Genomic DNA, 27,665 nt, shown 5'->3' with positions numbered 1-27,665 from the left:
AATTAATGTTTTTAAAGTCTTCATTGTCTAAGCCATATAGAAAATCTACCTACTTTTGTGTAACACTAAAACAGGACTTTGGTATGATCCCTAAAACGTGATTTCTACAATACAACCCTTCATTTGCGCTTCTTAACTTTGACAATCTAAACTATCAAAGTAGATATGTTTCATTACCATTTTGCTAGAAATTTTAGTTTTTTAAGAATTGAGGTCTTTAGATGCAGGGAAGGAAAAACGATCAGAAGCTTTACTGTTTGTTTCTTAATTTGAAGGACACTGGACTTTATTATGATGAATATCTCAAGCAAGTGATTGATGTGTTGGAAACAGATAATCATTTCAGAGAAAAGCTCCAGAAAGCAGACATAGAGGAAATAAAGGTAATTAAGTTAAATTATTTAAAAAAAAACATTTGAGCATGCCAGACACTGATCTCTCAAGGGAGATTAACATCCAGAAGATTATTAAGATGAACATACAGTGAGTATATACTATATTTTGGATATACAGAGGGTGGACTCATAATTCAGTAAGAAGCGTGGGGGAAGGTGGGAAGTCATTCTTTTTGGTAGAGATTATGGCAGTGCTTGACGATGTGACCGAGAAAAGGAAAGAGACTGGGAGGCATCTGAGGCGACTGTGCAAGGGTACCCAGACAAGAGATAGACAGGAAATTGGGATTGGTAACTGTTGCTGGAAGCTAGACTGGGAAGTAGAGGCCACGACTGGCTAAAAGATGGGGTTGGAAAGATCCATGGTGATGGAGGGCCTGGATCACACGTGAGGCCAGAGGGAAGCGACTCAGAGGTTTAGAACAGGTTACGTTCCGGGGTTTAACCAGGTCTGGATTAACAGAAGAGGTAACAGGCCGTATTTTATGTCAACAGGGGAGATTTAACTATTTGCCTTTGTCTTAAGAACCCTGTAGATATCATCTTAGCCATAGATGGCTTCTCAGTACTCGTGATAAAGGGATTTGTGAACCATCTGACCAGAGAGATCTTTAAAGTTCACCCTTGCAGGGCAATGAATCAGTTTAGTTGGGTTTATCTTAGAGTGAGCAGTAAAAACGTCCAATGATTTAATTTTAAACTTTTAGTTATACCTCACAAGATAATATTATTTGCTTATGCTATTTTTGTTTATTTTTTAAACTTTTCCTAAAAAATATTTCACCCATTTCTAGAATCAGAATTAGAGAACTTTGTTAGAAAGAACATTTCTGGATCAAGCATCCTTCTTATATTAGTCTCTGTCCCTTATGTGGGCCTTTTTGAAAGACTGACTGTATCGTGTTGAGGCAACTCTCAAAGCCAGTGTGTGGCTTTTAGTTCACAGCTCTCTGGGAGGCAATGAACTGTTCTGGGCCAGTAATTCTCCTGAATTGTCTTGAGAATAGCCTTGCCTTTCCCTTGAAGAATTAATTAGTCAATTAAAATTTTTTTATTTAGTAATTTTTGAGAGAGAGAGAGACACACACACACACAGAGGAGAGAGAGAGAGAGAGAAACAGAAGCATCATTTTTTTGTTCTAGTTATTATGCACTCATTGGTTGCTTCTTGTATGTGCCCTGACCAGGAATTGAATCCACAACTTTGGTCTATCAGGATGATGCTCTAACCAACTGAGCTCCCCGGCCAGGGCTCCTTTGAAGAATTAATTTAATCTTTGGAACTAATTTCCTGGGGTGAATGATCTTTAATGTAGAACTTTGAATGTCTCTTATCTACTTAAATTAGTATTAAGAGCATTATTTGGGGATCACAGAAAATGTCGATAATGGGAGGTACTATACAGGGCAGGCAAAAGTAGGTTTGCAGTCGTTTGTATGGAAAATAATACAATAATTAATGAATAATAATACAATATTTAATAAATAATGATACAAGAATATACTGTGTGTTTTGCATGCTCACAACTGTAAAGCTACTTTTCCCCACCCTGAACAGAGATAATTAGGGAAAAGAAGGCAGCAGCTTCCTGGTTTGGTACAGGGAACACCTTTATAAGCTGTCTTCCTTTCCCAGCCCATTCCTATTCCCTGTTGGGGGTGTAGAAAGTCAAATTGAAGTAAGTTACACAGTTATTCAGTGAAAAAGAGTAAAAATAGACAATAAAACCCATTTTTCAAAATAGCTTAGCAAAAACTCTTTTCTCAGATAGAACTGGAAAAAAAAAGTTAGAATTTATCCTTTCCTTTTCAGCCAAGCATGTTGAAAGAGGAATCATACTACATCTCTTTACTAAGACTTCTTTTTTAAATTTTATTTTGTGATTACAGTTTATATTTAACACATTTTGTATTAGTGTCACATGTATAGCATAGTGGATATTCATATAGGTTATAAAATGTTCCTTCCAATAATTCAAGTGCCCACCTGGCCCCATACATAGTTTTTGCAGTATCATTGGCTCTATTCCCCATGCTTTACCTCACATGTCTATGCCTATTTTGTACCTACCGATTAGTACCTCTTAATCCCACCGCCTTTTCCACCCTGCCCCCAACAACTCTCCCCTCTGGCATTCATCAGTCTCTGCCTGTATCTATAAGTCTGTTTCTATTTTGTTTCTTCTTTTATTTTGTTCTTTAGATTCCACACAGAAGTGAAATCATGTGGTATTTACCCCTCTCTGACTTCATTTAGCATAATGCCCTCTAGGTCCATCCATGCTGTTGCAAATAGTAAGATTTCATTCTCTTTTAGGGCTAATATTCCATTGTATGGTCCATTGAGAAATTAGCGGACCGTCTTATGGAAGCTCCCTTGTAGGTAACTAACTGTATTTCTCTTGCTGCTTTTAAATTCTCTCTCTCTTTAACCTTTGTCATTTTAATTATGATATGTGTTGGTGTGGACCTCTTAGGGTTCATCTTGTTTGGGACTCACTCTACGGGCTTCCTGGACTTGTGTGTCTTTTTCCTTCACCAGGTTAGGGAAGTTTTCAGTCATTATTTCTTCAAGTATTATCTCAATCCCTTGCTCTCTCTCTTCTTCTGGTACCCTTATCCTGTGGATGTTGTTATGCTTGATGTTGTCCCTGATGTCCCTTAAACTACCCTCATTTTTTGAAATTCCTTTTATCTGGGGATTTCTCCTCTTGTTTTATTTGGGGCATGCTTCGTTGTCTCCATGCTCTGGCAGCCTCTCTGTATTTGTTTCTGTGTATTAGGTAGACTTGCTCTGCTTCCCAGTCTTGGTAGAGTGGCCGTATGTAGAAGGTGTTCTGTGGGGCTCAGTAGTGCAGTCTCCCTGGTCACCTGAGCTAGGTGCTCCGGGAATGTCCCTTGTTTGTTATGTGAGCCCTACTGTTGCAGTTGCGTACTCATGGCTGTTGGCCCATCTTTGTGTGGGATTGACCCTGAGGCTGGCTGACTATGAGGATTGACTCCAACCATAGTGTATGAGCTCCCGTGTTGGGGCTGACCCCACCAAGCAGAATTCGCCCCAGCATGGTCAGGTGACTGTCAAGATCTCCCTTTGGTTGTGCTGCTTGTGGAGCTAATTGGGTCATTTTCTTACATGGTCTGAAGTCTGCTACCAAGTGTGATGTTTTGGGGACTCTTGTGAGAGACTCCAGGGAAGGTCAGTGTCAGAGGCTGACTATGACTGGCTCTGGGCTACCTGTTTGGAGCTACACCGTGATCCGCTGTTTGTGGCTGCCTCTGCAGGAGAGTATGCACAGGGGAGGACAGGCTGCACACCAAGTCTGTCCTTCACCAGTACTGAGTCTGGGGACAAGTGAGCACAAGTCCCAAGACACCCTGAGAGCTGCCTCCACCTGCTGGCTGCCTGTTAAGCTTAGTCACTGAAAGAGCCTCTGGACATATGCAGGTTGTGTGAGATAAGTTCTCAGTGGGTCACCAGGTATGGTGAGTGCTGCTTCCTAGGCTGATACAGATTGAAACTTGGTGCCAGTGCTGAGTCTGAGGCCGTTTAGCAAAAGTCTCAGGGTACACCAAGCCCAGCCCCACCTGCCTGGAGCCTTCGGGCCTTTGTGGTGGGTCGTGTTCTCAGGGTGCCGTCAGAGGAAGGCCAGCAGAGTTCATCAGGCTGGGACGAACTCTGTGGAGGGATGGTTCTGCATAGGAGCAGTGGTGCTGGTCCTATGAGTGTGAGAGAAAAATGGCCCTCCCCCTAGAGTAACACAGCTCAGTCTCTCCCTGTGCAATTCTGCCATGCCCTGAGTCTCTCCGGACTTCCTGGAGAGCCCTCCAACAAAGTCTGCACCACGGGCCCGGGATGGAAGCGATGACAGACCACACCACCAGGAGTGATCCTGGCAGGGCAGGGCCTGCAGGAGTCAGAGGGGGGACTGGTGCCACTCTCAGGCTGATGCCTTATGCAGGGGAATGCTTGGCCCAGGACCGATGGCATCTGTGGGCAGTGTGGGAGAGAGACCTAGCAGAGGGACACTGCTGCCTCACAGCCATGCCATTCAGTCTCTTCCTGTATGACTCTGTTCCCATCCAAACTGCTGACCCTCCACTAGATCCCAGGGCAAATGCTGCGAATGAGATTTTATGCACTGGCTCTTTAAGAGAGCGTTTGACCAGGGTGGGTAAAATCCCTGCTGGATTTTCACAGCCAGATACTGTGTGGGCTCATATTCCCGAATCTGGTGCTGCAGGTTAGGGAGTCCGGCATGGGGCTGAAGCCCCTTGCTCTTCCAGGAGGACCTTCTCAGCTACAATATCCCTCTGGATTCTTAACTCACCCCCCTCCCCACAACAATGTGGGTGTGGGGCCAGCCCTTTTTGCATCTCTGCTCTTCCTACCAGTCTCATGTGGGTTCCTCTCTCTATCTTTAGTCATATGACTTCTGTTCAGTTGGTCCTTAGATGGTTATTCAGGTTGATTGCTCCATGTTTTGGTTGCAGTTCTGATGTGGTCCTGAGGGGGGTGAGTGTAACTTACACCTACTCCACTGCCATCTTGCTCTGAACTCAGTGACCTTTCCTCCTCCCTCTTCTTCTTTTACAGATTCCCTCAGAATACATATTTAATAGATAAATGTTAGAAGTCGTCACATCATCTAACTATATACAACTATGCATCAGTGACTTCTGAATTGTCAAATCCAGTAAACACTTTTTATTCCTCTTCTTACTGAACTCTCTTACTTTATCCCAATGGTTATCAGACTTCAGGGCTGGTTAAAGCACAGACTTAGGGTCCCACCTCCAGACTTCCTGATACAGTAAGTCTAGGGCCTGCATTTCCAAAGTTCCCAGGTGATGTAGATGCTTCTACTTGGGGAGCACACTTTGAGAACTATTGTTTTATCTAATAATAATGATTATGCTCTCCTTAAAATAGACTGCTCTTTCTGCCTCTATGACAGCATATTTTCCTCTATGATAGCTCTCCTTCTTTCTTGGTCTCCCTCGTGGGGCTTCTTTTCCTCCCTTTCTCCGGCCGGCCCCATTAACTCGGTCCTAAATGGTTTGTCTGCCTGAATGCTAGTTAGACTTGCAGTCTGTGAATGCAAATGTATTTATAAATGAGAGAAAGTAAACCACTAGCTGTTTTGTTTCCTAAATCTTGGAACATGTATCTGATTACTCATCTATGAAAAAGTCATCAAAGGAGACACCCTTAAAAAGATGAATTTTGAAGTTACTTGTATATGGGATGACTATAGCTAAAAGTAGGCCAAGTTAAAAAAAAACTTTATTGAAATATAATTCACAACCATAAATTTGCCCCTTTATTTATTTATTTTTAAATTTGCCCCTTCAAAGGATACAATTCAGTGGTTTTTAGTATACCCACCAAGTCTTGTAACCATTACCACAAATTTCATTTGCTCCTAAAAGAAACCCTGTACCCATTAAGCAATCACTACCCACTTCCTTCTCTCCTTAGCCCCTGAAACTAGTAATCTTCTTTCTATCTTTATGGATTTGCTTATTCTGGACATTTCATATGGATGCAATCATATAATATGTGTCCTTTGGTGTCTGGCTTCTTTGATAGCATAATGAATGAAAGCATGTTTTCAAGGTTCATCATATTGTAGCATGTATTAGTACATTGATTCCTTTTTATGGTTGAGTAATATTCCATTATATGGATATTCCATATTTTGTTTATTAATTCATCAGTTGAAGGACATTTGAGTTATTTCTACCTTTTTGGCTAGTATGAATAATGCTACTATGACCATTCGTGTACAAGTTTCTTATATATGTGAACATGTTTCAATTTTTTAGGTATATACCTAGAAATGGAATTGTTGGGTCATATGGTAACTGTGTGTTTAACTTTTTTTTTTTATAAGAGAAAATTTATTTAGAAAGTCACAGAGATGGGAGAAGTGGGCTGTAGGAGAAATGAGCTTAGGAAACAAGTTACAGAGGCCAAAAGAAGGGTTTGGAGCTTAGGAGAGAGAGAGGGAGGCAAGGAAAATGCCCCTGGGTGAAGGGGGTGGGGAAGGGTTGGGTTTGCTCCACAGAGAGAGCCACTGTGTTTAACTTTTCGAAGAACTGCCAAATATGTTTTCCAAAGTGGATGCACCATTTTGTAATTCATTACTCTTTGAGTTTCTCTTTTGTGCTTTAATTGTGCTCTTATAAATTTTATGGATTTTAGATATCTTGATTTTAGGCTTACAAATTAAATATCTTCTGAAAGAAATGCTTTTGTAATATCGAATTTGTCTAAGTTAGTCAAAAGTATCTAACACTACTTTGTTGTAACCCTATTTTTAATGTATGGTATCTGTCCTAAAAATGCAGGGTAATAGATAAAACTAACTTTTTATTTTGTCAACAGAGTGGGAGGCTAAGCAAAGAGCTGGATTTAGTAAGTCACCATGTGAGAACAAAACTTGATGAACTGAAAAGGCAAGAAGTAGGAAGGCTAAGAATGCTAATTAAAGCTAAATTAGATTCCCTTCAAGGTAAGTGCTAAATAAAAGGTAGGAAGATTTCAATATCTGGTGTTGCGGTCCATTTACACTAGTACATACCGTGCTCTTCTAGTCAAAAGTTAACGTTATTATTAATTCAGCTTCTCGATTTTTAAAATTTAATTATTTGAATAGGCAATACCTTCACAGCATTCAAAATTCAAATGATTAACGTTAATTATATCAATAACAAGGAAAAATGAAAAGTAATGAATGAAACAACTGATTTAAAAGAGGAAAAGTGAACCATCAGAAAATCGAAATGTATGGAAGTCCCACAACCAAGGAAATAAGTCCCATTCATTCAGGTGGGATGGAGCTGCGGAGATTTGGAGAGGTGGAGCTGGCTAGTCCCACACCCACGTGTGTTGGATAAAAATTGAGAGGGATATGTCGGGAGTGAGGGATCCCAGCCCCACGCCAGACTACCCAGCCCAAGGTTCCAGTACCAGGAAGATAAGTCCCAAAACTTCTGGCTGTAAAAACCAGTGGGGTTTGGAGCAGTGGAGGAAACTGTGGGATTCTCAGGCATTTCCTCTTAAAGGGCCCACAACAGACTTAGGCTTACTCAGACTCACTCCCTCTGGGCTCCAGCACAGGGGCAGCAGTTGGAAGGACACCTGTAGCATACGGGGAGGAACTGAAGTGTCTGGCATCGGGGCAAATGCCAGGAGACAGCTTCCTCCTGGACAAAACTCCAAAGGCCAGGCAGCGGCCATTGTTCCTTTTCTGAGCTTGCCTACACACAGAGCCGCATATCTCCATCAACCTGGTTCACACAGATTGCTCTGCCCTGGCAATTGCCTAAGCCTCTTCCCTATCCAACTTAATGGAGTTCATCATCACCAAGCCATTATTATATGCAGTGGTAAAGGGACTTATTTAAGAAAAAGATCAAAATTATTAACATTAAAATGGTAATAAATTCACAACTGTCAACAAATGAATCTAAGAAACAAACTAAGCAAACAAGCAAAACAGAAACAGAATCATACACATGGAGGTCATTTGGAGGGTTATCAGCTGGGAGGAGGAAGGGGGAGAATGGGGAGAAAGGTGCAGGGATTAAGGAGTACAAATTGGTAGCTACAGAATAGGCAGGGGAATGTTAAGAACAGTTTAGGAAATGGAGTTGCCAAATATGCATGAGCCATGGACATGAACTAAGAGGAGGGGATTGCCAGAGGGAATGGGGGTTGCTGGGTAGAGGGGGAGAAAAGGGGAAAATTTAGGACAACTGTAATAATATAATCAATAGAATATATTTGAAAAAAATAAAAGAGGAAAAATAACATCAAAACAAACCAAAAGAAAACAGAGAGAGAAAATCTAATTGGAACAATTTCCACAGATGAAATAGAAAATTTGTCAGAGAGTTAGGTCCAAAAAAACACCAGGCCCGGAGAGTGTTAAAGGCAATTCTATTAAACGATTAAAGAGAAGATTGTGAATGCTGTTTAAACTATTCCAGGGCATAGAAAGAAGGTAACTTTCCACAATCTTGTTTTGTGTTGATGTCAAACTCAAAATTATTGTATGTCAAAAGAATTCTGTATCATAGCAAGTGGATTTATTTCAAGAGTGTAAGAAATCTAACACTATAAGTCCTCATATGACTAGAAATAAGGAAAAAAGATTGTAGCGTGACAAAAGAAATCATAAAGTCAAAGGACAAATGATAAATTGGGATAGTATTTTGAAGCTTGTATTTTTAAAAAATTAAAATAATTTTTTAAAAGCAATATAAGATTTCACAGCAGAATTGAGGGGAAAGTAGAGATTTATCATATACCTTCTTTCCCTAAACATGCATGGCCTCCCCCATTACTAACATCTTCCACCAGAGTAGACATTGTTACAATGGATGAATCTACATTAATACATCATAATCACCCAAAGTCCATACTTTAGAGTTCACCCTTGGTGTTGTACATTCTATGGGTTCAGACAAATTATAATGACATATCGACCGTGATGGTATCATACACAGTAGTTTCATTGCCCCAAAAGTCTTCTGTGCTGTGCCGATTCATCCCCCCACCCCCACAGTCTTTTAATTTTAGACTGTGGGACGAGTAAATAGCTATGAAGTAGATTTTTAATTTATTTTTATATTTTTATTTTTTGCAGATTTTTAAATTGATTATGCTATTGCAGTTGTTCCAATTTTTTCCCCTCTGACCAACTCCACCCTGTACCCCCACTCCCTCAGGCAATCCCCACACCATTGTTCACGTCCATGGGTCATGCATATGCATTTTTTAAAACATTTAATCTTTATTGTATTTTTTTTCCCTTACCAGTTAGTTCCCTTGTACCCCTCTCTCCTGAGCAATCATCATACTGTTGTCCATGTCCGTGAGTCCTTTTCCTTTTGGCTCAATCCCTCTACCCCCTAAACCCTGCCCCCTACTAGCTATATCTGTTCTCCATCTATGAGTCTGTCTCTGTTATGCTTGTTACATCAGTGTGTTCATTAGATTCCACATATGAGTGAAATCATATGGTATTTGTGTTTCTCTGACTGGCTTCTTTCCCTGGACTTGCATGTCTATTTCCTTCAACAAATTAGGGAAGTTGTCTTTCATTATTTTTTCAAATAGATTTCCAATTTCTTCCTCTTTCTCTTCTCCTTCTGGCACTTCTATGATGTGAATATTGGACCTCTTGAAATTGTCCCAGAGGCTGCTTACACTATCCTCATTTTTTTGGATTCTTTTTTCTTCTTGTTTTTCTGATTGGTTGTTTTTTGCTTCCTCTGTTCAAAATCATTGATTTGATTCTCAGCTTCATCCACTCTACTGTTGTTTCCCTGTAAATTGTTCTTTATTTCAATTTGTGTACACTTCATTTCTGACTGGTTGTTATGTTGTTGAGATTCTTACTAAGTTCCTTGAGCATCCTTATAACCAGTGTTTTGACCTCTGCATCTGATAGATTGCTTATCTCCATTTTGTTTAGTTCTTTTTGTTGAGTTTTGATCTGTTCTTTCATTTGGACCATGTTTCTCTGTCTCCCTATTTTGGCGGCCTCCCTGTGTTTGTTTCATTGTATTAGGTGGAGCTGCTATGACTCCCTGCCTTGGTAGTGTGGCCTAATGTAGTAGGTGTGTCCTGTAGGGTCCAGTGGCACAGCCTCCCCTATCACCCAAGCTGGGTACTCGAGGTGTGAGCTTTATGTGGGATGAGTACACCCTCCTCTTGTAGTTGAGCCTTGATTACTGTTGGCAGGTCAATGGGGGGGATTTTCCCAGGTCATTCAGCTGCAAGGACTGGCTGTGATCACTGACCACCAACCTCTGCCCTCATGGAGGATCAGCTGTGCAGAGGCAGGGTAGTAATGCTCCAATGTGGTCTGTAGCCATCCACTGAGTTCATAGGCTCTGGGGCATCCCAGATGGTGCAGACCAAGGTCAGCCACAACCTGTGTTCTGCCTGGGGCCACCCTGCACGAGCTATTAAGCCATCTGAGATGGCTGCTACTTGTGCTGGGCTTGTAGATCCCAGGCAAAGCCTAGGTGTGGATCTAGGTTGGCTGCTGCTAGTTCCAGGCCTGGGGCCACTTAGCAAGAGGTACTGGGGATAGAGGCTTACTGAGGTCAGCTGTTGCTTGTTTTGATAGAATTTAGGAAGTTGTAAAGCATGAGCCAAGACCAGCCATTTATATGGAAAAGTCACAGTTAACCATTTGGATGAGCCAGTTTGGGTAAGACAGAGTCTTAGGGGATCTTCAGGGCAGGACAAATAGTGTAAGCCAGGTTGATGGAGTCTCAGTTTTATCACCCACCTGCTGGCTCTGTAGCTTTGTTGGGGAGGGCTCAGAAAAGGGACAGTGGACTCTTCCTACCTTTCTGTCTGGGAGAAAGCTGTCCCTCAGTTCCCGCCTTGATGCCATCCACTTCAATTCCTCCCTGTATGCCACTGATGCCTTTCAAACTGCTACCTCAGTGCTGGAGCTCAGAGGGAGTCAGTCTGAGTAAGTCTATGTGTGGGCCCTTTAAGGGGAACTGTTTGGGACTCCAGAAGTTTCTTCCACTGACTTAATCCCCACTGGTTTTTGCAGTCAGAAATTATGGGGACTTATCTTCCTGGCACTGGAACCCTGGGCTAAGGAGTCTAGTGTGGGTCTGGGTCTCCTTGCTCCTGAGATGTCCCTCCTGAATTCTTATCCACTACACGTGGATGTGGGACGAGCCTGTTCTGTGTCTCTGCCCCTCCTACCAGTCTGGATGTATGTGGTTTCTTTAATTCTGTAGTTATCAGAATTCCATTCGACTTGATTTCTGATGTTTTTGAGTGATTGTTCTATATTTTAGTTGTAGTTTTGATGAGGTCGTGAGAGGAGATGAGCCACGTTTACCTATGCTGCTATCTTGACCAAAGCCTAAGAAGTAGATTTTTAAAATATGAGGATATTTTAAAGAAAGTAATCACATAATTCAAATGATCATCTTCATATATGCAGAAAAGGCATTTGACAAAATTTAATACCCTTTCTTAATTTGAAAAAAGTAATATGATAGTAATCAATAGGTACTTCTGTAACATGATCAGATATGTTCAACTCAGCTATGTTACACTTAACAGGGAAACACAAGTCTGTGTCGTAACTAAAATTGGGAACAAGACAATTGATGCTCGCTAGTACCACTACTAGTGAACATTATGTTAGCGGTACTAGCCAAAGCAATTATACAAGTGAAAAAAAAATACTGAAGAGAAGTAACTGGAAAGAAGGTGAAAAAACCATCTCTATTTGTAGACGATATGGTTTGGAAAAAAGTAATTGGCTGAAAACTTAGTATAAACAACAGGAAAATTCATCAAGATAAACTTATACAGAAATCAATATATTTCATGTGTACAACCAACAGCCAGTTAGAAGATATAATGGAAGAAAAGACTCCATATGTAATACCAACAAAGATAAAATACCCAGAATAAACCAATTAAGAAATGCACATGACTTACATACAAAAAATTTAAAATACTCTTGAAGGACACAAAAGTAGACTTAAAAAATGGGAAGACATACAAAGACTCAACACTATAAACATATCAATTCTCCATAGGTTAATTTATAAATTTAACATAATCCAAGTAAAAATATGTGCTTTTTTTTCTGGTACAATACTAGCCAAGTTAATTTTAAGGCTCATATGGAAAAGGAAACAAACAAGGAAAGCTCCATACCTCTGAAAAAGAACAATGAAGAAGGACTAGATATATTAAGTATTAAAATATGCCACTAAGCCTCAGTCACAGAACTGTATATTTTGCCATATAAGTAGAAAGACCAGTGGAACAGAATAGATATTCCAGAAGTAAAATTAAATACACATGGAATTCAGTTTGAATTAAAGGTGGTTTCTCATTTTTAGTGGGATAGATTTTTAAAGATTTTATTTATTTATTTTTAGAAAGAGGGGAAGGGAGGAAGAAAGTGAGGGGGAGAAACATCAATTGGTTGCCTCTTGTACCCACCCCAACTAGGAACTGAACCCACAACCCAGGCATGTGCCCTGACTAGGAATTGAACCAGCAACCTTTTGCTTTGTGGAAGGATGCCCAGCCAACTGAGCCACACCAGTCAGGGCTTGAATAGTAGTTCTTAATCTTCACATTGCATAAGAACCATCTGGGGAGCTAGTTAAAAAGGCAGATTACTAGATCTCACCGCCAGGTTCTGATTCTGCGTATGAATAATCTGCATTGTAAACATGTACGCCTGGCCAGTGGATTGTATGGGGGGAGGGGATGCTTATGTAAAGCATTAAACTCCCTGCTGGTGAATAGACTTAAAAAACAAGAACCAAATACTCATTATCCTGAAATTAAGGATATGAATGAGATGTAAATCGAGCTCACACCATACTATTTAGGTCACCAGGCACACGAGGTAATTTCATCTTGGAAAACAGGCCTAAGTTGTTTTGAGATTTCTTTCCCCTTAGACAACCTCAATCTTAGCAATATATTCTTTATTTCTAGGTAGAGACTGAATTTCATTATCTAAAGAAAGCAGTCTAATATGCTTAGAAAACTTATGACTATTTTGTCATTGATTCAGAATTTATGAATTGAAATTTTTGATAATTTGAAGGGTTTTGAGCATCTTAATTGGGGGGGTGTATAATTTTTAAAGTAGGTAATACATTCACATGGTTTAAACCCAGAAAGTATAAGAAGGAATATAGCAAACACCCCTAATTTTTTTGCAACATGCCAGTTCCCACTGCCCCAACACTGTCCTTCCTGAGTTTCTTTATTTTTATATAAGCAAATACAAATAAAAGTCCCCCCCCATTTTATATGAATGCTAGCATACAATACACAGTTTTGCCGTGTTTTCTTCCTTTAACAATGTATTTTGGAGATCTTTCTGGATTAATACACAGAGACCATCTTCATTTTTTAAAAACAGCTGCATAGATATCCATTATGTGGAGATACCACATTTATTTAACCAGGCCCCGTTGGTGGACGTTTGGGTTTTTTCTAGTGAATGCTCCTGTTATATGACGAGATCTGTCCAGAAAGTATCAAGCCATGTGCTATGAAAAAATAGAGACGTTTATTGAAGAAGACACAAGAAACACTCTACACAGGACAATGACACCTCAGTCCCCTTCAAAGTAGGCACCTTGGGACCTCACACCGTTCTCCCAATTGCCATCAGCTGCCCTGTCATATTTTCCTGAATTTCATTGATGGTCTGAAATCTATTCCTTTTCAAAGGTGATTTTAGTTTTGGGAAAAGCCTGAAGTCACAGGGCACCAAATCTGGGCTGCAGGGGGCAGTGAGTCACCTGGGTGATTTGATGTTTCACAAAAAAACTCTGCACAAGATGCATAAGCGGGCACCTTGTCCTTGTCATGATGAAGCTGCCAATCACCACTTACCCATAGCTGCAGCCTCTGAATCATCCAAATAGTTTCTGCAGAGGAATGTTCAAGCTTAATGCAAAATTGGTTGCAGATTCGTTGCTCCACTCACTCAGTACATTCTCATCAACAGTGTCTACCGCCCCCACTGACTAGTACAGTGAAATCGTCATTGTTCACACATGCTCATTCCAATCCACTCTCCTTGGCTGCCAATGATGCACAACCACTCTCCTTGGTTGTGCATCGCTGTTGCACAAACCATTCTGTATATTTTTTAACAATATTTTATTTATTTTTAGAGAGGGGGGTGGAGAAAAAGAGGGAGAGAAACATCGATGTGTGAGAGAATCCGCCAATTGCCTCTCTCACACCCCCAACTGGGAACCCAGCCCGCAACCAGGACGGAGTTGCTTCTTCCCTGACTGGGAATCGAATGAGCAACTCTTAGGGTCCAAGGTTGGCGCTCATTCCACTGAGCCACACCAGCCAGGGCCAAACTGTTCTCATTAACAATGGCTGGACTTTTTCTGGACAGACCTTATGTATCATATGCATCTGTATAAGATTACTTGAAGAATATGTTCCATGCAGTGAAATTGTTAAAGTAAAAGATATATGTAAGTATTTCTAATTTGGATAGATATTGCCACCTCCACAAATGTTCCATACTCATTCCCACCAGCAATAATTTCTCACAGTCGCTAATAGTATGCATCTTCTAATATCAGGATTTTTTTTGTTTTTAATGATTATTAATTTTAACTAGTAATGCCTTTTAAAAATATTTTATTTATTTTTAGAGAAAGGAAGGGAGAAGGAGAGGGAGAGAAACATCAACGTGGGGTTGCCTCTCCCATGTCCCTCACTGGGGCCTTGGCTGGCAACCCAGGCATGTGCCCTGACTGGGAATCAAACTGGTGATCCTTTGGTTTGCAGGCCAGCACTCAATCCACTGAGCCACACCAGCCAGGCCCGAATGTTAGGAGTTTTGCCCTGGCCAGGTAGCTCAGTGGGTTAGAATATTGTCCAGATATGCCAAGGTTGCAGGTTGGATACCCAGTCAGGACATAGAAGAATCAACAAATGAATGCATAAATAACTGGAACAACAAATCGATAACACATCAATGTCTCTCTCTCTCTCTCCCCCTTCCTCTCTCTCTAAAAATCAATAAAATAAAAAACTTCAGGAGTTTTGTCATTCTGTTACATGGTATACTAGTGAAGTTTTAATATGTATTTTTCTTATCTTGAGTGAGGTTAAGTGTCTTTTCATATATTTCACTGTCTGGTCATACCCTTAGGGCTAAGTCTTATAACAAATCTTTCTTCACAAGTAAAACTCCTAGTACATTGTCATACCAAGAATTCAGTGAAGGCTTAGTTGAACTAAATTTAGCAGTTCCTTCCTTCCTTAGCACAACAAAATGCCGCGGGCTTATTCTATACCTACCTGTCCCCCAGGAGTTAGTTATTTATGTGACCAGTTCTTTTCTTAAGTGGGAAACGGTATTGCAACCCAAGAGCTGGCACTTGCTGTGCTCATTGCTTCTGGACTATATATTCTTCTCGGCAGTTTCATCAGATAGAGTTAGGAAATGTGCGCATGTCTATACACATATACATGTATGCACATTTGTGTGTGTGTGTGTATATGTACCTGAAATATATGTGTACATATGCCTGTTTTATAAATGATAAGTTCACACTGATAGCACTAATTCCTATCCATTCCGTGGGTTTCTTGCCTTCTATCATTCCATATTTGTATATTCATTTTTCCTGAGTGGGAAGCCTGACTTCTAGCAGATCAATCAATACACTTACTTATCTTGTTCAATTCTATAACACGATACAGTCCAGAATCACTTCACCCTTTCAACTACAATACAGTACTTACTGTAGCTTGGTTTTAAAAAATGTTATATAGAGGAAAACAATTGATGTTTCTTTAAAAATCAGTCATTACTCAAATAAATTTACCTGAGATGGACTTTTATTGTCTAAAAGATTCATTGGAGCATCATACAAAGAATCAATTTTTTAAAAATTTCAGTACAGGGCTTTATTTGGGGGCTTTATTTGACAATGTTTGCTTTAGTTGAACTCTTCTAAATTCCAGTTTTACATGTGTCAATAGTTGCAACGTACATGTGAACAGCTAAAGAACTCAAAGCACAGTTTCAGCTGTTAGAACATGTGTCACCCTCAACACACGTTTTGGCAGTGTCGCATTGGTTAAGTGCCACGTGGGGTTGCAAGTTGTCTTAGGAGAGAATTGGGTTAGAAGTATGCACTTGACCAGTCAAAAAGGACAAGTCAAAAATTTACCTCACAAAACTCCCTCAAGTACAAAGAATCTTTCATATAAATTTTAGAGCAATTCTTTTTATAAGTTGTACTTAGACCTTTGATGAAGGTAGTACATTAGAATTTATCTAATGAAACGTAGGAAATTTGGTAGTAGTTTCAGAATAGTAAAAAGTTTTTGCTATTAATTATACTGGTCAGCTCGTCTTTCTAGAAATAACGTTAAAATGTACACACTAAATTGTATTCCATTCCATATTCAAGGACATTGCCTTTGCCTAGAATAACAACATGTACAATATCCTAAAAGAAAATATGAACCCTTAATCTAAAACTTTGAATTTTGTTATAAAATCCAATAGGCATCAGTGTGAATGCTTATTTTTATGTATTATTTATACTCACGTTTCTAGTAATTCATCGTTCATAGTTTTCTCATTTTCTTTCAGACACAGGCATAGACCACCATGCTCTGCTGAAACAGTTTGATCACCTAAACCACCTGAATCCTGACAAGTTCGAATCTACAGATTTAGATATGCTGATCAAAGCAGTAAGAACAATTCTAAAAAATAATGCCTTTGTTGTGACTTTGAGGTTGTGTAAGTTAATATACATATATAATGGTCATATATAACTGTAATTTGACAAGTAAATTTCAGTGAAGTGGTAATGTAACTATTCTCTTGTGTATCTTTAAAGGGAGGTGGCTTAACCTTTTTTAGTACAGATAATAATTTGAACATACAAGTCTTATAATCGCTTAAACACAATTGCCAAATCCACCCTCCCCCCCAAAAATAATAAATAAAAACAAACTGTAAAAACCGAAACCTGGCTTGAATTATAGTAGGGCTACTTATATTTTTTATTTAGCCTTCTTAGTGTGAATATTCATAGATTTTGCTGCAGAAGCACTATTCTTTTTGATTATAGATTCTGCAGGGATGTTACATAATGTGGCCTATGTGCCACATTCCCTTAAAAAACTTCAGAAGATTCTTTTTTTTTTTTGCTTCCAGTTTTATTGAGATGTAATTGGCGTGTAAGTGTTTTACCAGGTGTACTGTATAATGCCTTGACATTGCAGAATGATTACCGAAATAAGTTTAGTTAACATCCATCACCTCATATAGTTACAAAATTTTTTTTTTCTTGTGGTGAGAGATTTTAGGGTTTATTCTCTTAGCAACTGTCAGATATACCACACAGCATTGCTAACTCTAGTCACCGTGCTGTGCCTGCATCCCCAGGACTCACTCACCTTGTAACTAGAAGTTTGTGCCCTTTGACCCCCATCACCCACGTCCCACCCTCTGCTCTGGTACCCATAAATTCAATCTCTTTTCCGAAGAAATTCGTGTTTGTTTTTTTTTTAAAGATTCCACATATAAGTGAGATTATGCAGTATTTGTTTTGGTCTGACTTATTTCACTTAGCATAAGGCCCTCCAGGTCCACTCATGTTGTCCCAAACAGCAGGATTTCCTTCTTTTTATGGCTGGATTGAAGGACGCTGGTTGTTTCCATCTCTTAGCTACTGTAAATAATGCTGCAGTGAACATGAGGATGCAGACACCTCTTTGTCACAGTGGTTTTGTTTCCTTTGGGTGTACACCGAGAAGTGGAACTGTTGGATTAAAGGGTAGTTCTGTTTGTAACTTTTTGGGGAACCTCCTTCCTGTTTTCCACAGTGGCTGCACTAATTTACAATCCCACCAACTGTGCAGGAGGGTTCCCTTTTCTCCACATCCTCACCAGCATTTAGCTCTTGTCTTTCTGATAATAGCCATTCTAAAAGTCATGACGTAATATCATTGTGGTTTTGATTTGCATTTCCCTAATGATTATTGATATTGAGCACCTTTTCATGTACCTGTTGGCCATTTGAGTATCTTCTTTGGGAAAATGTCTGTTCAAGTCCTTTGCCTATTTTTATATTGGATTATTTGTGTTTTTGCTCCTCCTCATGTTGTCTTTATCCATGGGTCCTTCATACATGTTCCCTGATGATCCTTCTCCTTCTTTCCCCTGGTATCCCCATCCCTTCACCCCCCTCCCCCCATCACTGTAGGTTCACTCTTTATTTCCATGTCTCTGGTTCTATTTTGCTCGTTTGTTTGTTTTGCTGATTAGGTTCCACTTATAGGTGAGATCATATGGTATTTATCTTTCACTGCCTGGCTTATTTCACTTAGCATAATGCTCTTCAGTTCCTTCCAGGCTGTAAAAATCATTGCCAAAACCCATGTCAAGAAGCTTTTTCCCTATGTTTTCTTCTAAGAGTTTTATGGTTTCAGGTCTTATATTTAATTTTTAATTCACTAAGAGTTAATTTTTATGTGTGATGTAAGGGATTTAGTTTCATTCTTTTACACGTGAATATCCAACATTTCCAGCACCATTTATTCAAGAGTGTCCTTGGCTCCCTTGTCAAATACTAGTTCATAGAAAATTCTGAAACTCATCTGGCCTCAGGGATTTTATTTATTTATTTATTTATGCAATTAGAAACTTATGAATTGTTTATTCCTGGAATTTTTCTTTTTTTAACTTTATTTTTATTGTTGACACTATTACAGATATCCCCATTTTCCCCCCTTTGCCCGCCTCCTCCAGCCTCCCACCCCTTGCCCCCAGCCTCAGGGATTTTAGATAAAAGTCAGCATACCTCTCATGTCGTACTGTACCAAGCTACCAAACTAAAAGTTCTTGCCTGGATGTTATGAGATTGAGTGAAGTGGTTAGAATCTTATCTAGTTTTCTACTGTACAGATTTGATACAGTCCCTTCCTTCTTCTTCTTTTTCAAATCAATTTATATATTACTTATGAGGAACTTCCTAAACTTTTAGTTTCTTTGAATGCCTGCATTTCTGATAATAGTAATGATGGAAATAAAGTGGTAGAATTTAAAAAGAAGAGTCCATTGTATATTTTTTGGCCCTTCTATAGCGTATTCTGTTAGAAAATATGCTATGTGTAAGCATGGCTTATTTGTATTTCTCAAAACGTACCTTTTCATTTCATTTAAATATTACATTATAGGCTACTAGTGACCTGGAACACTACGATAAGACTCGACATGAAGAATTTAAAAAATATGAAATGATGAAGGAACATGAAAGGAGAGAATATTTAAAAACACTGAATGAAGAAAAGAGAAAAGAAGAAGAATCCAAATTTGAAGAAATGAAGAGAAAGCATGAAAATCACCCCAAAGTTAATCATCCAGTAAGGACTATGACTTTACGAAATCGTAGTTAGATGAAAATACTTTGTTCCAAATAGAATTTTCTCCTAAGTTACTGGTACTTAACTCTTGATTCTTAAGTCTGAAAAGTTCCTCAAATTTATATTTTATTTTGAGTCTATACTCACATTGTCTATATTTTATTTTGAGCAGTTTTTTGGTTTTTTAAAATTGACTTATAGGGCAGCAAAGACCAGCTGAAAGAGGTGTGGGAGCAGACTGATGGATTGGACCCTAATGACTTCGACCCCAAGACGTTTTTCAAATTACATGGTAACATGTTTATACAAGTATTTATACTTATATCTGCCGCTTGAAAACTTATAGCTTGCTTCACTCTTAATATTTCTGCCAAGGTCTGCTATTGAATCTTATTGACAGTAAATATTAAGAGTTTTTCTCTAGAGTAATATAATAGTCTTTATTGCTGATATGTAGTATAAAATATTTTAGGTCAGTAGCTTTGTCTTTATACCTATTTGTTTTTTATTTAAAGAAAAATTTTAAAAAGATTTTATTTATTTATTTTTAGAGACAGGGGAAGGGAAGGAGAAAGAGAGGGAGAAAAACATCAATGTGTGGTTGCCTCTCATGCGTCCCTCTTTGGGGACTTGGCCTGCAACCCAGGCATGTACCCTGACTGGGAATACAACTGGGTGACCCTTTGGTTTGCAGGCCTGTGCTCAATCCACTGAGCTACACCAGCCAGGGCTTTATACCTACTTTTACTGTTAAGTTATTATATATAAAATGAAGTATTCTCTGTAAAATGAAGTATTTCTGTGACCAGGTATGTTATATCTAACAGGATTTATGTTATAATGCTAAAATTTACTTTTATAGCATATTGCTTTACTTTATATTTTTTGGAAAAAAAATTGATAGGGTTTTCTAAAAAACAATGATAAATTATAAATAAGTGAGTTGTTATCAGTTGGACTGATTGGAGGCTTCATAAAAAAAGAAAGGTTTTTCTGCAGTGTATTGATGCTTCATGTTAGCACTACTTTTGCAAACCATTTGTAAATAGTTGTATTTTAATTATTTATTTTCTAAGGCATTAAAATCAGTTTTTTGCATTGGGAACTTTAGATGTCAATAATGATGGCTTCCTCGATGAACAAGAATTAGAAGCCCTATTTACCAAGGAGGTAAATGAGTTCATTAAGTATTTGGTTGTTTTGCGCTCTCTCTTTTTCTTTTTCATTTCTTTGTTTTATGGTGGTTTAAAATTTTTCTTTTTAGTTGGAGAAAGTATATGACCCCAAAAATGAAGAGGATGATATGGTAGAAATGGAGGAAGAACGGCTTAGAATGAGGGAACATGTAATGAATGAGGTATGTTTTAAAAGTTTTAAGATATGTTGTATGGATTATGAAGTTGTAATAAATTTTATGACAAAATGGAAGACAAATAAACAGAATTGGTTTTTACTTGGATTTTTGATCCAGAATATTCAGTAGATTCCCCTTACTGTAAATAAAGTATTTGTAACTCCTTTAAAATATATTTTTTAACTTTATTGGTTTTTGAAAGAAAGAGGATGGGAGGGAGAAAGAGAGAGACAGACAGACAGACATCAATTTATTTATGCATTCATTGGTTGATTCTTGTATGTGTCCTGACCAGGGATTGAACCCGTAATCTGGGTGTATTGGGACGATGTGCTAACCAACTGAGCAACCCAGCTAAGGCTTAAAAGATTAAGATGCTATTTCATATCAGCTATAAACATCCTTTTGGAAATAAAAAAATAATGTAGTCCAATATTTGGTATATTAAATGGCTGTTTTAGTTTTTGGTAAGAATATCCAAATACCCAATACCTAAGTGGTTTATAACAAATGCTTATTTCTTGTTTACATTACGAACCTGAAAACTCTCATATAGATATCAAAAGCAGGGTTTTACTTCAGTGATTTTCACCTGATATTGATGAGTTGGGATTTCTGTTGACTACTGGCATCCCAGGTAGCAAATGAATTTATTTATTTTTAGAGAGAGTAGAAGGGAGAAAGAAAGAGAAATAGAGAAACATCAGTGTGTGAGAGAAACATTGATGGGTTGCCTCTCAGGCTGCAACCTAGGTATGTGCCCCAACTGGGATTCGAACCAGTGACCCTTTGGTTCACAGGCTGGTGCTCAATCCACTGAGCCACACCAGCCAGGGCACAAATGGATTTCTTTTTCGCCATTACTTTTGTAACTGAATTTGTCATAGTTTACAAGAGCCATTGGAGGGTTTGGAGAAGTTGTAAACTTTTGTTTTGATTTACTTAATTTTTTATTTTTAAGAAAAATGTTGACAGCATTTTAACTTAAATTCCTTTACTCTGGCTAAACAGTCCTCTTACTGGAAAGGTTATTTTTCTAGCCCCAACACTTGGCTTCAAGAGAGATTATACGTGGGGTAGTGAGTGGGGGAAGACAATACTAGCCTTCCCGGTCAGATCAGCAACTTCAACTTAGTGATCTAATGGGGTATCAGGGATATAGATATTTCATAGTATTTTCAAGTTGGAATTATATAGGAGAGAAAAACACCTACTTTCTGATTCTGGTATAATGTTGAATGTTCCGTTTTGTTTTTTGTTTTCCCCTCAGTGTTTGTGGATGTTAGGCTAGCCCTGACTGCTGTATGTTTATGTAGTAGCATCTACCGGAAGATACTTTCCAGTGTCTTAAGTAATACGAGAAAGTTATTTGATTTTACTACATTTTCCTTTAATCAGGTTGATTCAAACAAAGACCGATTGGTGACTCTAGAAGAGTTTTTGAAAGCTACAGAAAAAAAGGAATTCCTGGAACCGGATAGCTGGGAGGTAATAGAACCTACTTGAAATGGGATGTATGGTTCGAGAAATTCTACATCAGTCCTTTCTACTTTTAACTTTTATTCCCCATTATGTATGCATGTATCATCTTACTATTTTGGCTTTTCATATAAAATGTCACTTTAAAATAATGAACTTGATTTCTTAGAAAGCTTGTGGCAATTGATTCCATAGCTGGCAATGTTAACTTTGATTATTTGGTTAAGGTGGTGTCTACCAGCTGTTCGCACTGCAAAGTTACTATTTTACCTTTTGCAATGTAAAAAGTATCTTGTCAAACCCACTGTATTGCCAGAACCAGAAGTCAGCTTTAAAAAATTTACTCTACATCATATGAAAAGTCTTTCCAAATACTATTTGTAAACATTATTCTCATACCTGTGGGGTACTTAACTATTTCCTCAGGGTTAGACATTCAGGTTATTTTCAGTCTTTTACTCTTCTCTTTTAAAGAGCTCCTATAGACACATTTTTATATAAAGCTTTTTATGTGTTTAGGGTTATTTTATAGAATAGATTCTCAATGTAGCATTACCAGGACCAAGGGAATATTTTTAAGACTGTTGACATACTTTGTAAAGTATTTTGAAAGAATTGTACTAATTTACATTTCCCCTAATAAAAAATGAGTGTTCTGGTTTTTTAAATGTATTTTTAAGGATATACTTTGAGACTTACTGTCACTGGTTTTAGCATCCACTGGTATGATTCTGGTCAGCATCAGTTGTTACTGCGACTGTTGACAAATGTGATTTTTCTAATCGTCATTCCTTCTACATTTATTATTTGACTTCCTGCTGCAAAAACCATCCCTTCCCTTCTCTGCCTCTTTATTTCACTGTAGACTCCTGGCTTCTTGTTTTATTCAGTAAGCCTGAGTCCTTTCTGTCATTTATTTTGATGTTCAAATTGTTTCATATTTGGGTAGTGGGAGTTTCCTCAAACTGGTTTTTGTGGTCTTCTAGCATGTTCTCATCATTCTTTGAGGACTTTCTTATTTTTTAGCATAAGATGTTCAAGGCTCATCTTGTTTTCTTATTCCCTTTCTGTCCCATTTCTGGAATGAGCCGTTTTTCTGAGGAGCCCTTTTATTCTTTTTGGGTTTTTTGTTTGTTTTTTAGTGGAGATTGGTATTACAGACCGGGATTTAGGTGCTGAATGTGCTCCTTGCTACTGAATTGTCCTTGCTTCTAGGCCTGGCCAGATAACAGAGTTGCAGAATTAAAAAATAATAATAATATATTTTTATTTATTTATATTATGTGTATTACATATATACACACATACTTGCACACACATGTATAGCCACACCTGTACACACTTAGATTCATTTTCATGTATACTTAGCTATCCATATATATTAAAACTCATGCATTCACACTATTTTCTTAAGTTTTAATCGAACACCTTCAATTCCAATACATTTTATCTTTTTCTATAATTCATACAAAACCTGGCTCCCATTTTCCACAATAATATTCCACTTTCTCGCTCCGTACTAGGATGTACAGAGCATTTTAGAATCGGTCATCCGCGCCTCCACAAAACGAGAGTTTAAGATTTGTTTAGATTTTTTTGTTGTTTTTAACCTGAGGGCGTGTAATCCAAATACTGTGATCAGAAGTTCCTTGGGTTAGTTCTTTTTTTCTCCCCCTTCTGTCAGTTATTTTATTCATTTAAGATAAAAATGTTACTTATTGGCTTCTGTTTGTATTCAACTAGGGAATTTTTCTGTTGCTGTGGATTTTACTTACTTATTTGTTTTTTGAGTGTGTGAAACATTGACATGTTTCTGAAATTCAAATCTATACAAGAAAGTGTATTCAGATGAGTGTGATTTCCTTTCCTTCATTCCCTTTGTTCTTTCCACCCTGTGTTCTCCCTTGTTTTGCAGATAAACAATCACATTAGTCTCTAGGGTTTTCTTTTGCTCAGATGAATACATAAATACATAGTTTCTTATTTCCCCTTCTTTCTTACCTAAAAGGTATAATACAATGTTCTATTGTAGTGTGCAAATCATAGAATTTTAAAGGTGAATCAGACCTTGCGGGGGTGTGTGTATATAGATATAGATATATATTTAAAGATGTTGCAGTCACTGGAACGCTATTTTTTAAAATTTATTTATTGACAGACAACTGTAATTGAACAACAATAAAACAATTAAAAAATAAATAAAATTTATTTATTGATACTAGAGACAGGAGAGGAGACAGAGAGAGAGAGAAACACTGCTTTGTTGTTCCACTTATTGATACATTCATTGGTTGATTCTTGTATGTGCCCTGGCAGGGGGTGGGGGTTGAACCCGCAGCCTTGGCACATGGCTGATGCTCTAATCAATCGACCCACCCGGCCAGGGTCTTAGGTTATATTTCTAAGATTATTTTTCTTCATTTTTTTTCTTTTTAGACATTAGATCAGCAGCAGTTCTTCACAGAGGAAGAACTGAAAGAATATGAAAGTCTAATCTCCTCACAAGAAAGCGAACTTAAGAAAAAAGCAGATGAGCTTCAGAAACAGAAAGAAGAGCTCCAGCGTCAGCATGACCAGCTGGAGGCGCAGAAGCTGGAATATCACCAGGTCGTGTGGTGTAACAGGGTTGTGGCATGAGGGGCTTTCCGAAAAGCCTGTGTTGTTGTAATATTTCAGTGTAGGATTAGCTATGGTATTTTAAATTTTGGTATTTAAAAAAATTGGATATTAATCTAAATTTTAGAATTTGAATATCTCATTTTGGAAAATAATTTTCATTGAGTGGGTTGTGATTTGTCAAAGGTCACACATATAAGAGAAAACCAAATAATACTGCCTTTTAAAACATTCTTTTTCCATTCCCCAGGTTGTACAGCAGATGGAACAAAAAAAATTACAGCAAGAAATTTCTCCATCAGGGCCTGGCGGACACTCGCAGTTCAAGCCACGTATGTAATATTTTTTGCTTATTTGTATGTTTAAGGAAATAAAAATACTGAATAAATTGAAATCCACATTTATTATGAATATAATTTCAAATTATTAATATCTATGCTATTTTCTATACATTTGTGGAAATTGAGCACCTTATATTACAGAAAAATGAAAAGGCCCCTACAATTTTTATGTATCTGTACATTTCAACAGCTATATAATTTGATATCCATATTTATGATAAAGTGATTTATTTCAACATTGTTTATAATTCTTTCTTATCATTTATTGATATTATCAGAGAACATGTTTATTTTATTTTATTTATTTATTTTATTATTTCATTTTATTTTATTTTATTTTATTTATTTATTTTATTTTTATTTTTAACCATAGCCTCCATTCTGACTTTATGAACAGTTTTAGTTTTACAACACTTGGGTAGGGTAAACGTTCCCCAGCCAGACAGAATATCCATTCTCATAAACGATGCTACGTTTTCTTTACCTAAAGAAAACACAGGTTATTTGCATAAGCCTGTTTAAACATTCCAATGGCCATAATCCCATCAACTTTTTCTTGGGCAAACAAGCTTTCTGTTCTCTCAGTCTAATTGTAGCTGACACCAAGCTTCACCAGTGGGGCTCCCACATCAGAGTCCGGAAACTTCTATTCTCCACCTCCTGACCATTTACCCACTCTGGTGCAAAGGCTTTGGCTCCTCCTCAGGGAGGGGTCAAGGACCCTGGTCCTTTGGTCAGCCTTCATCTATATTCACCTCCCTAAGCATTGCTTCAGGACACAGTTTTAGGCCAGATGTCTCATTATCATCTTTGAACCTTGGCTTTCAAAATGTCTCTCAACCAGGATAAATAAAGCAGCCTTGTTTGGGCCCTTGAGGTCCTGTAGTAAAACCTAGCCAGGGCCGTGAAGCAACTCTTTATTACTAACCCATCAAGTTGAGTAGCTGCAGTTAATTAAGCTCTGCTCTAGTACCCAATGTGGGTGCACAGTCTTCTCAAATGTATCTCCCAGTGTTCTAAGCTGTTCCACTCTAAAGGTTGTGTGGTATCGGCGAGCAGACCTTGGCTTTTCTGGTCCATTTTATGTGGAAGATTAATGTCGGAGGCCCTTTTCCTTCATACAGATACATGCTCAAAAAATCCATCTTGCTGTCTAATCACCCAAAATGTGAAGACAAGAGGTCAAACACCCAGATTTCACTTAGTTTTTCAGTGTCTGCCATAATATCTTTTAGAATTAGAATGATCCACTGTGTGTGTTTCTGAGCTCCTAAATTTGGTTTGTGTTGAACATGGTTTTTTAATCATGATCTATGATTAGCTAAGTGTATTTAAAAAAGCAAATATTATATATAAAAGGAGATTCAGAATAAAGGAAGATACCTTTAAAATGAGAGTATATGTTTTTTTTGAACAGTCATTTAACGTCCGAAGTCCACCAGAACTTGGAAGAAACCTGTAAAATCAACATCTGTGTCATCTTCTTACCTCCCTTCCTCTTTCTCTACTCAATAAATATTTTAAAGCATATGTGGAATAAAGGAAGATACGTTTTTTATGAGAATACATGTGTTTTTGGACACACATATTTAAAGATTGAAATCCATCAGAACCAGGAAGGAAACCTCCATATCTGCTCTCACTTTCATACCCCCCCTTTTTTCTTTGTTCTCCTTTACTGCTTTAATCAAGTGGCCTTCTGCCGTAACTTAATGGAACTCTCAGTAACTATTTAAGTGAGAAAGCTCTGTCTGTTGCTGTGAACATAGATTGCTCTCACTCATGAAAATAGGTATTCTTTTATCAGTGCTTATCATCCCCTCTCTTAATAAAAGTCTCTTTGTTGGCCATAATTCTTCTCCTGAGAAGACCGTCACATCCCCCAGTGCTCCCCGGTAATTTCTTCCTCCTTTCAGCACCTTTAACTGCTAGAAATTCTTCTACTGAGTGGCTTTTGCTACCACTTTAGATCATTTTTCATTCATTGTTTTGCTTTATAATCTACCATTTAAGATCAGGTTTGCTACATATAACCAAAAACCAAAGATAACAGTGGTTTAAACTAAGTAGGCATTCTTCCTTTTTATATAAAAGAAATCCTATAGGTAGGTGGTGTCCAAGTTCCTGTCTTTCTGCCCTGCTCTCCTCAGGGCATGGTTTTTATCCTCAAGTTACCTCATCCTCACTCTCCAGGATTGCTTTTGGAGGCAGTGGAGGAGGGCAGGAAAGGACCTTTCTCCAGCTGAATCAGCTTCCTGATGCAATTTTCCTAGAGAATGACACAGCATTTGAACTTACATCTCATTGGCCCAAACTGAGTCACATGGCCATCTCACTGCTAGGGAAGCTGAGAAATCACTGTGGCAATGTGGCCAGCTAAAAGTTAGAGTTCTTTAATAAGAAAGATGGGAAGAGGCAATATTTGGTAGGCAACTTTTAATTTTAACCTAGACAGCCTTGTTGGCTACCTAAATATCTATGTATACTCATCTGGAACATTGAAAATGATTACCCCACCTCAAAAGGAA

At 38.2% G+C, this 27,665-nt stretch overlaps 1 protein-coding gene across 5 annotated transcripts in view; it reads left to right on the top strand.

The window, feature by feature from the left end:
- The window catches only part of NUCB2 (nucleobindin 2), a 39,358-nt gene extending 12,691 nt beyond the window's left edge, over nucleotides 1-26,667 (top strand). For all 5 annotated transcript variants that reach the window (XM_045194021.2, XM_024558708.4, XM_024558707.3 and 2 more), the window contains 11 exons: nucleotides 276-383; nucleotides 6,784-6,910; nucleotides 16,565-16,668; nucleotides 19,162-19,347; nucleotides 19,549-19,639; nucleotides 20,459-20,517; nucleotides 20,612-20,704; nucleotides 22,100-22,189; nucleotides 24,617-24,787; nucleotides 25,047-25,128; nucleotides 26,555-26,667. In XM_045194021.2, coding sequence (XP_045049956.1) covers nucleotides 276-383; nucleotides 6,784-6,910; nucleotides 16,565-16,668; nucleotides 19,162-19,347; nucleotides 19,549-19,639; nucleotides 20,459-20,517; nucleotides 20,612-20,704; nucleotides 22,100-22,189; nucleotides 24,617-24,787; nucleotides 25,047-25,128; nucleotides 26,555-26,562 — 1,119 coding nt within the window. In that variant the 3' untranslated portion in view covers nucleotides 26,563-26,667. The remainder of the gene's footprint in view (nucleotides 1-275; nucleotides 384-6,783; nucleotides 6,911-16,564; nucleotides 16,669-19,161; nucleotides 19,348-19,548; nucleotides 19,640-20,458; nucleotides 20,518-20,611; nucleotides 20,705-22,099; nucleotides 22,190-24,616; nucleotides 24,788-25,046; nucleotides 25,129-26,554) is intronic.
- The last annotated feature ends 998 nt before the right edge of the window (nucleotides 26,668-27,665 follow it).

The sequence above is a fragment of the Desmodus rotundus genome, chromosome 5, assembly GCF_022682495.2.
Source record: "Desmodus rotundus isolate HL8 chromosome 5, HLdesRot8A.1, whole genome shotgun sequence".
Classification (NCBI taxonomy): Eukaryota; Metazoa; Chordata; class Mammalia; order Chiroptera; family Phyllostomidae; genus Desmodus; species Desmodus rotundus.
This window is presented reverse-complemented; position numbering and strand designations above follow the sequence as displayed.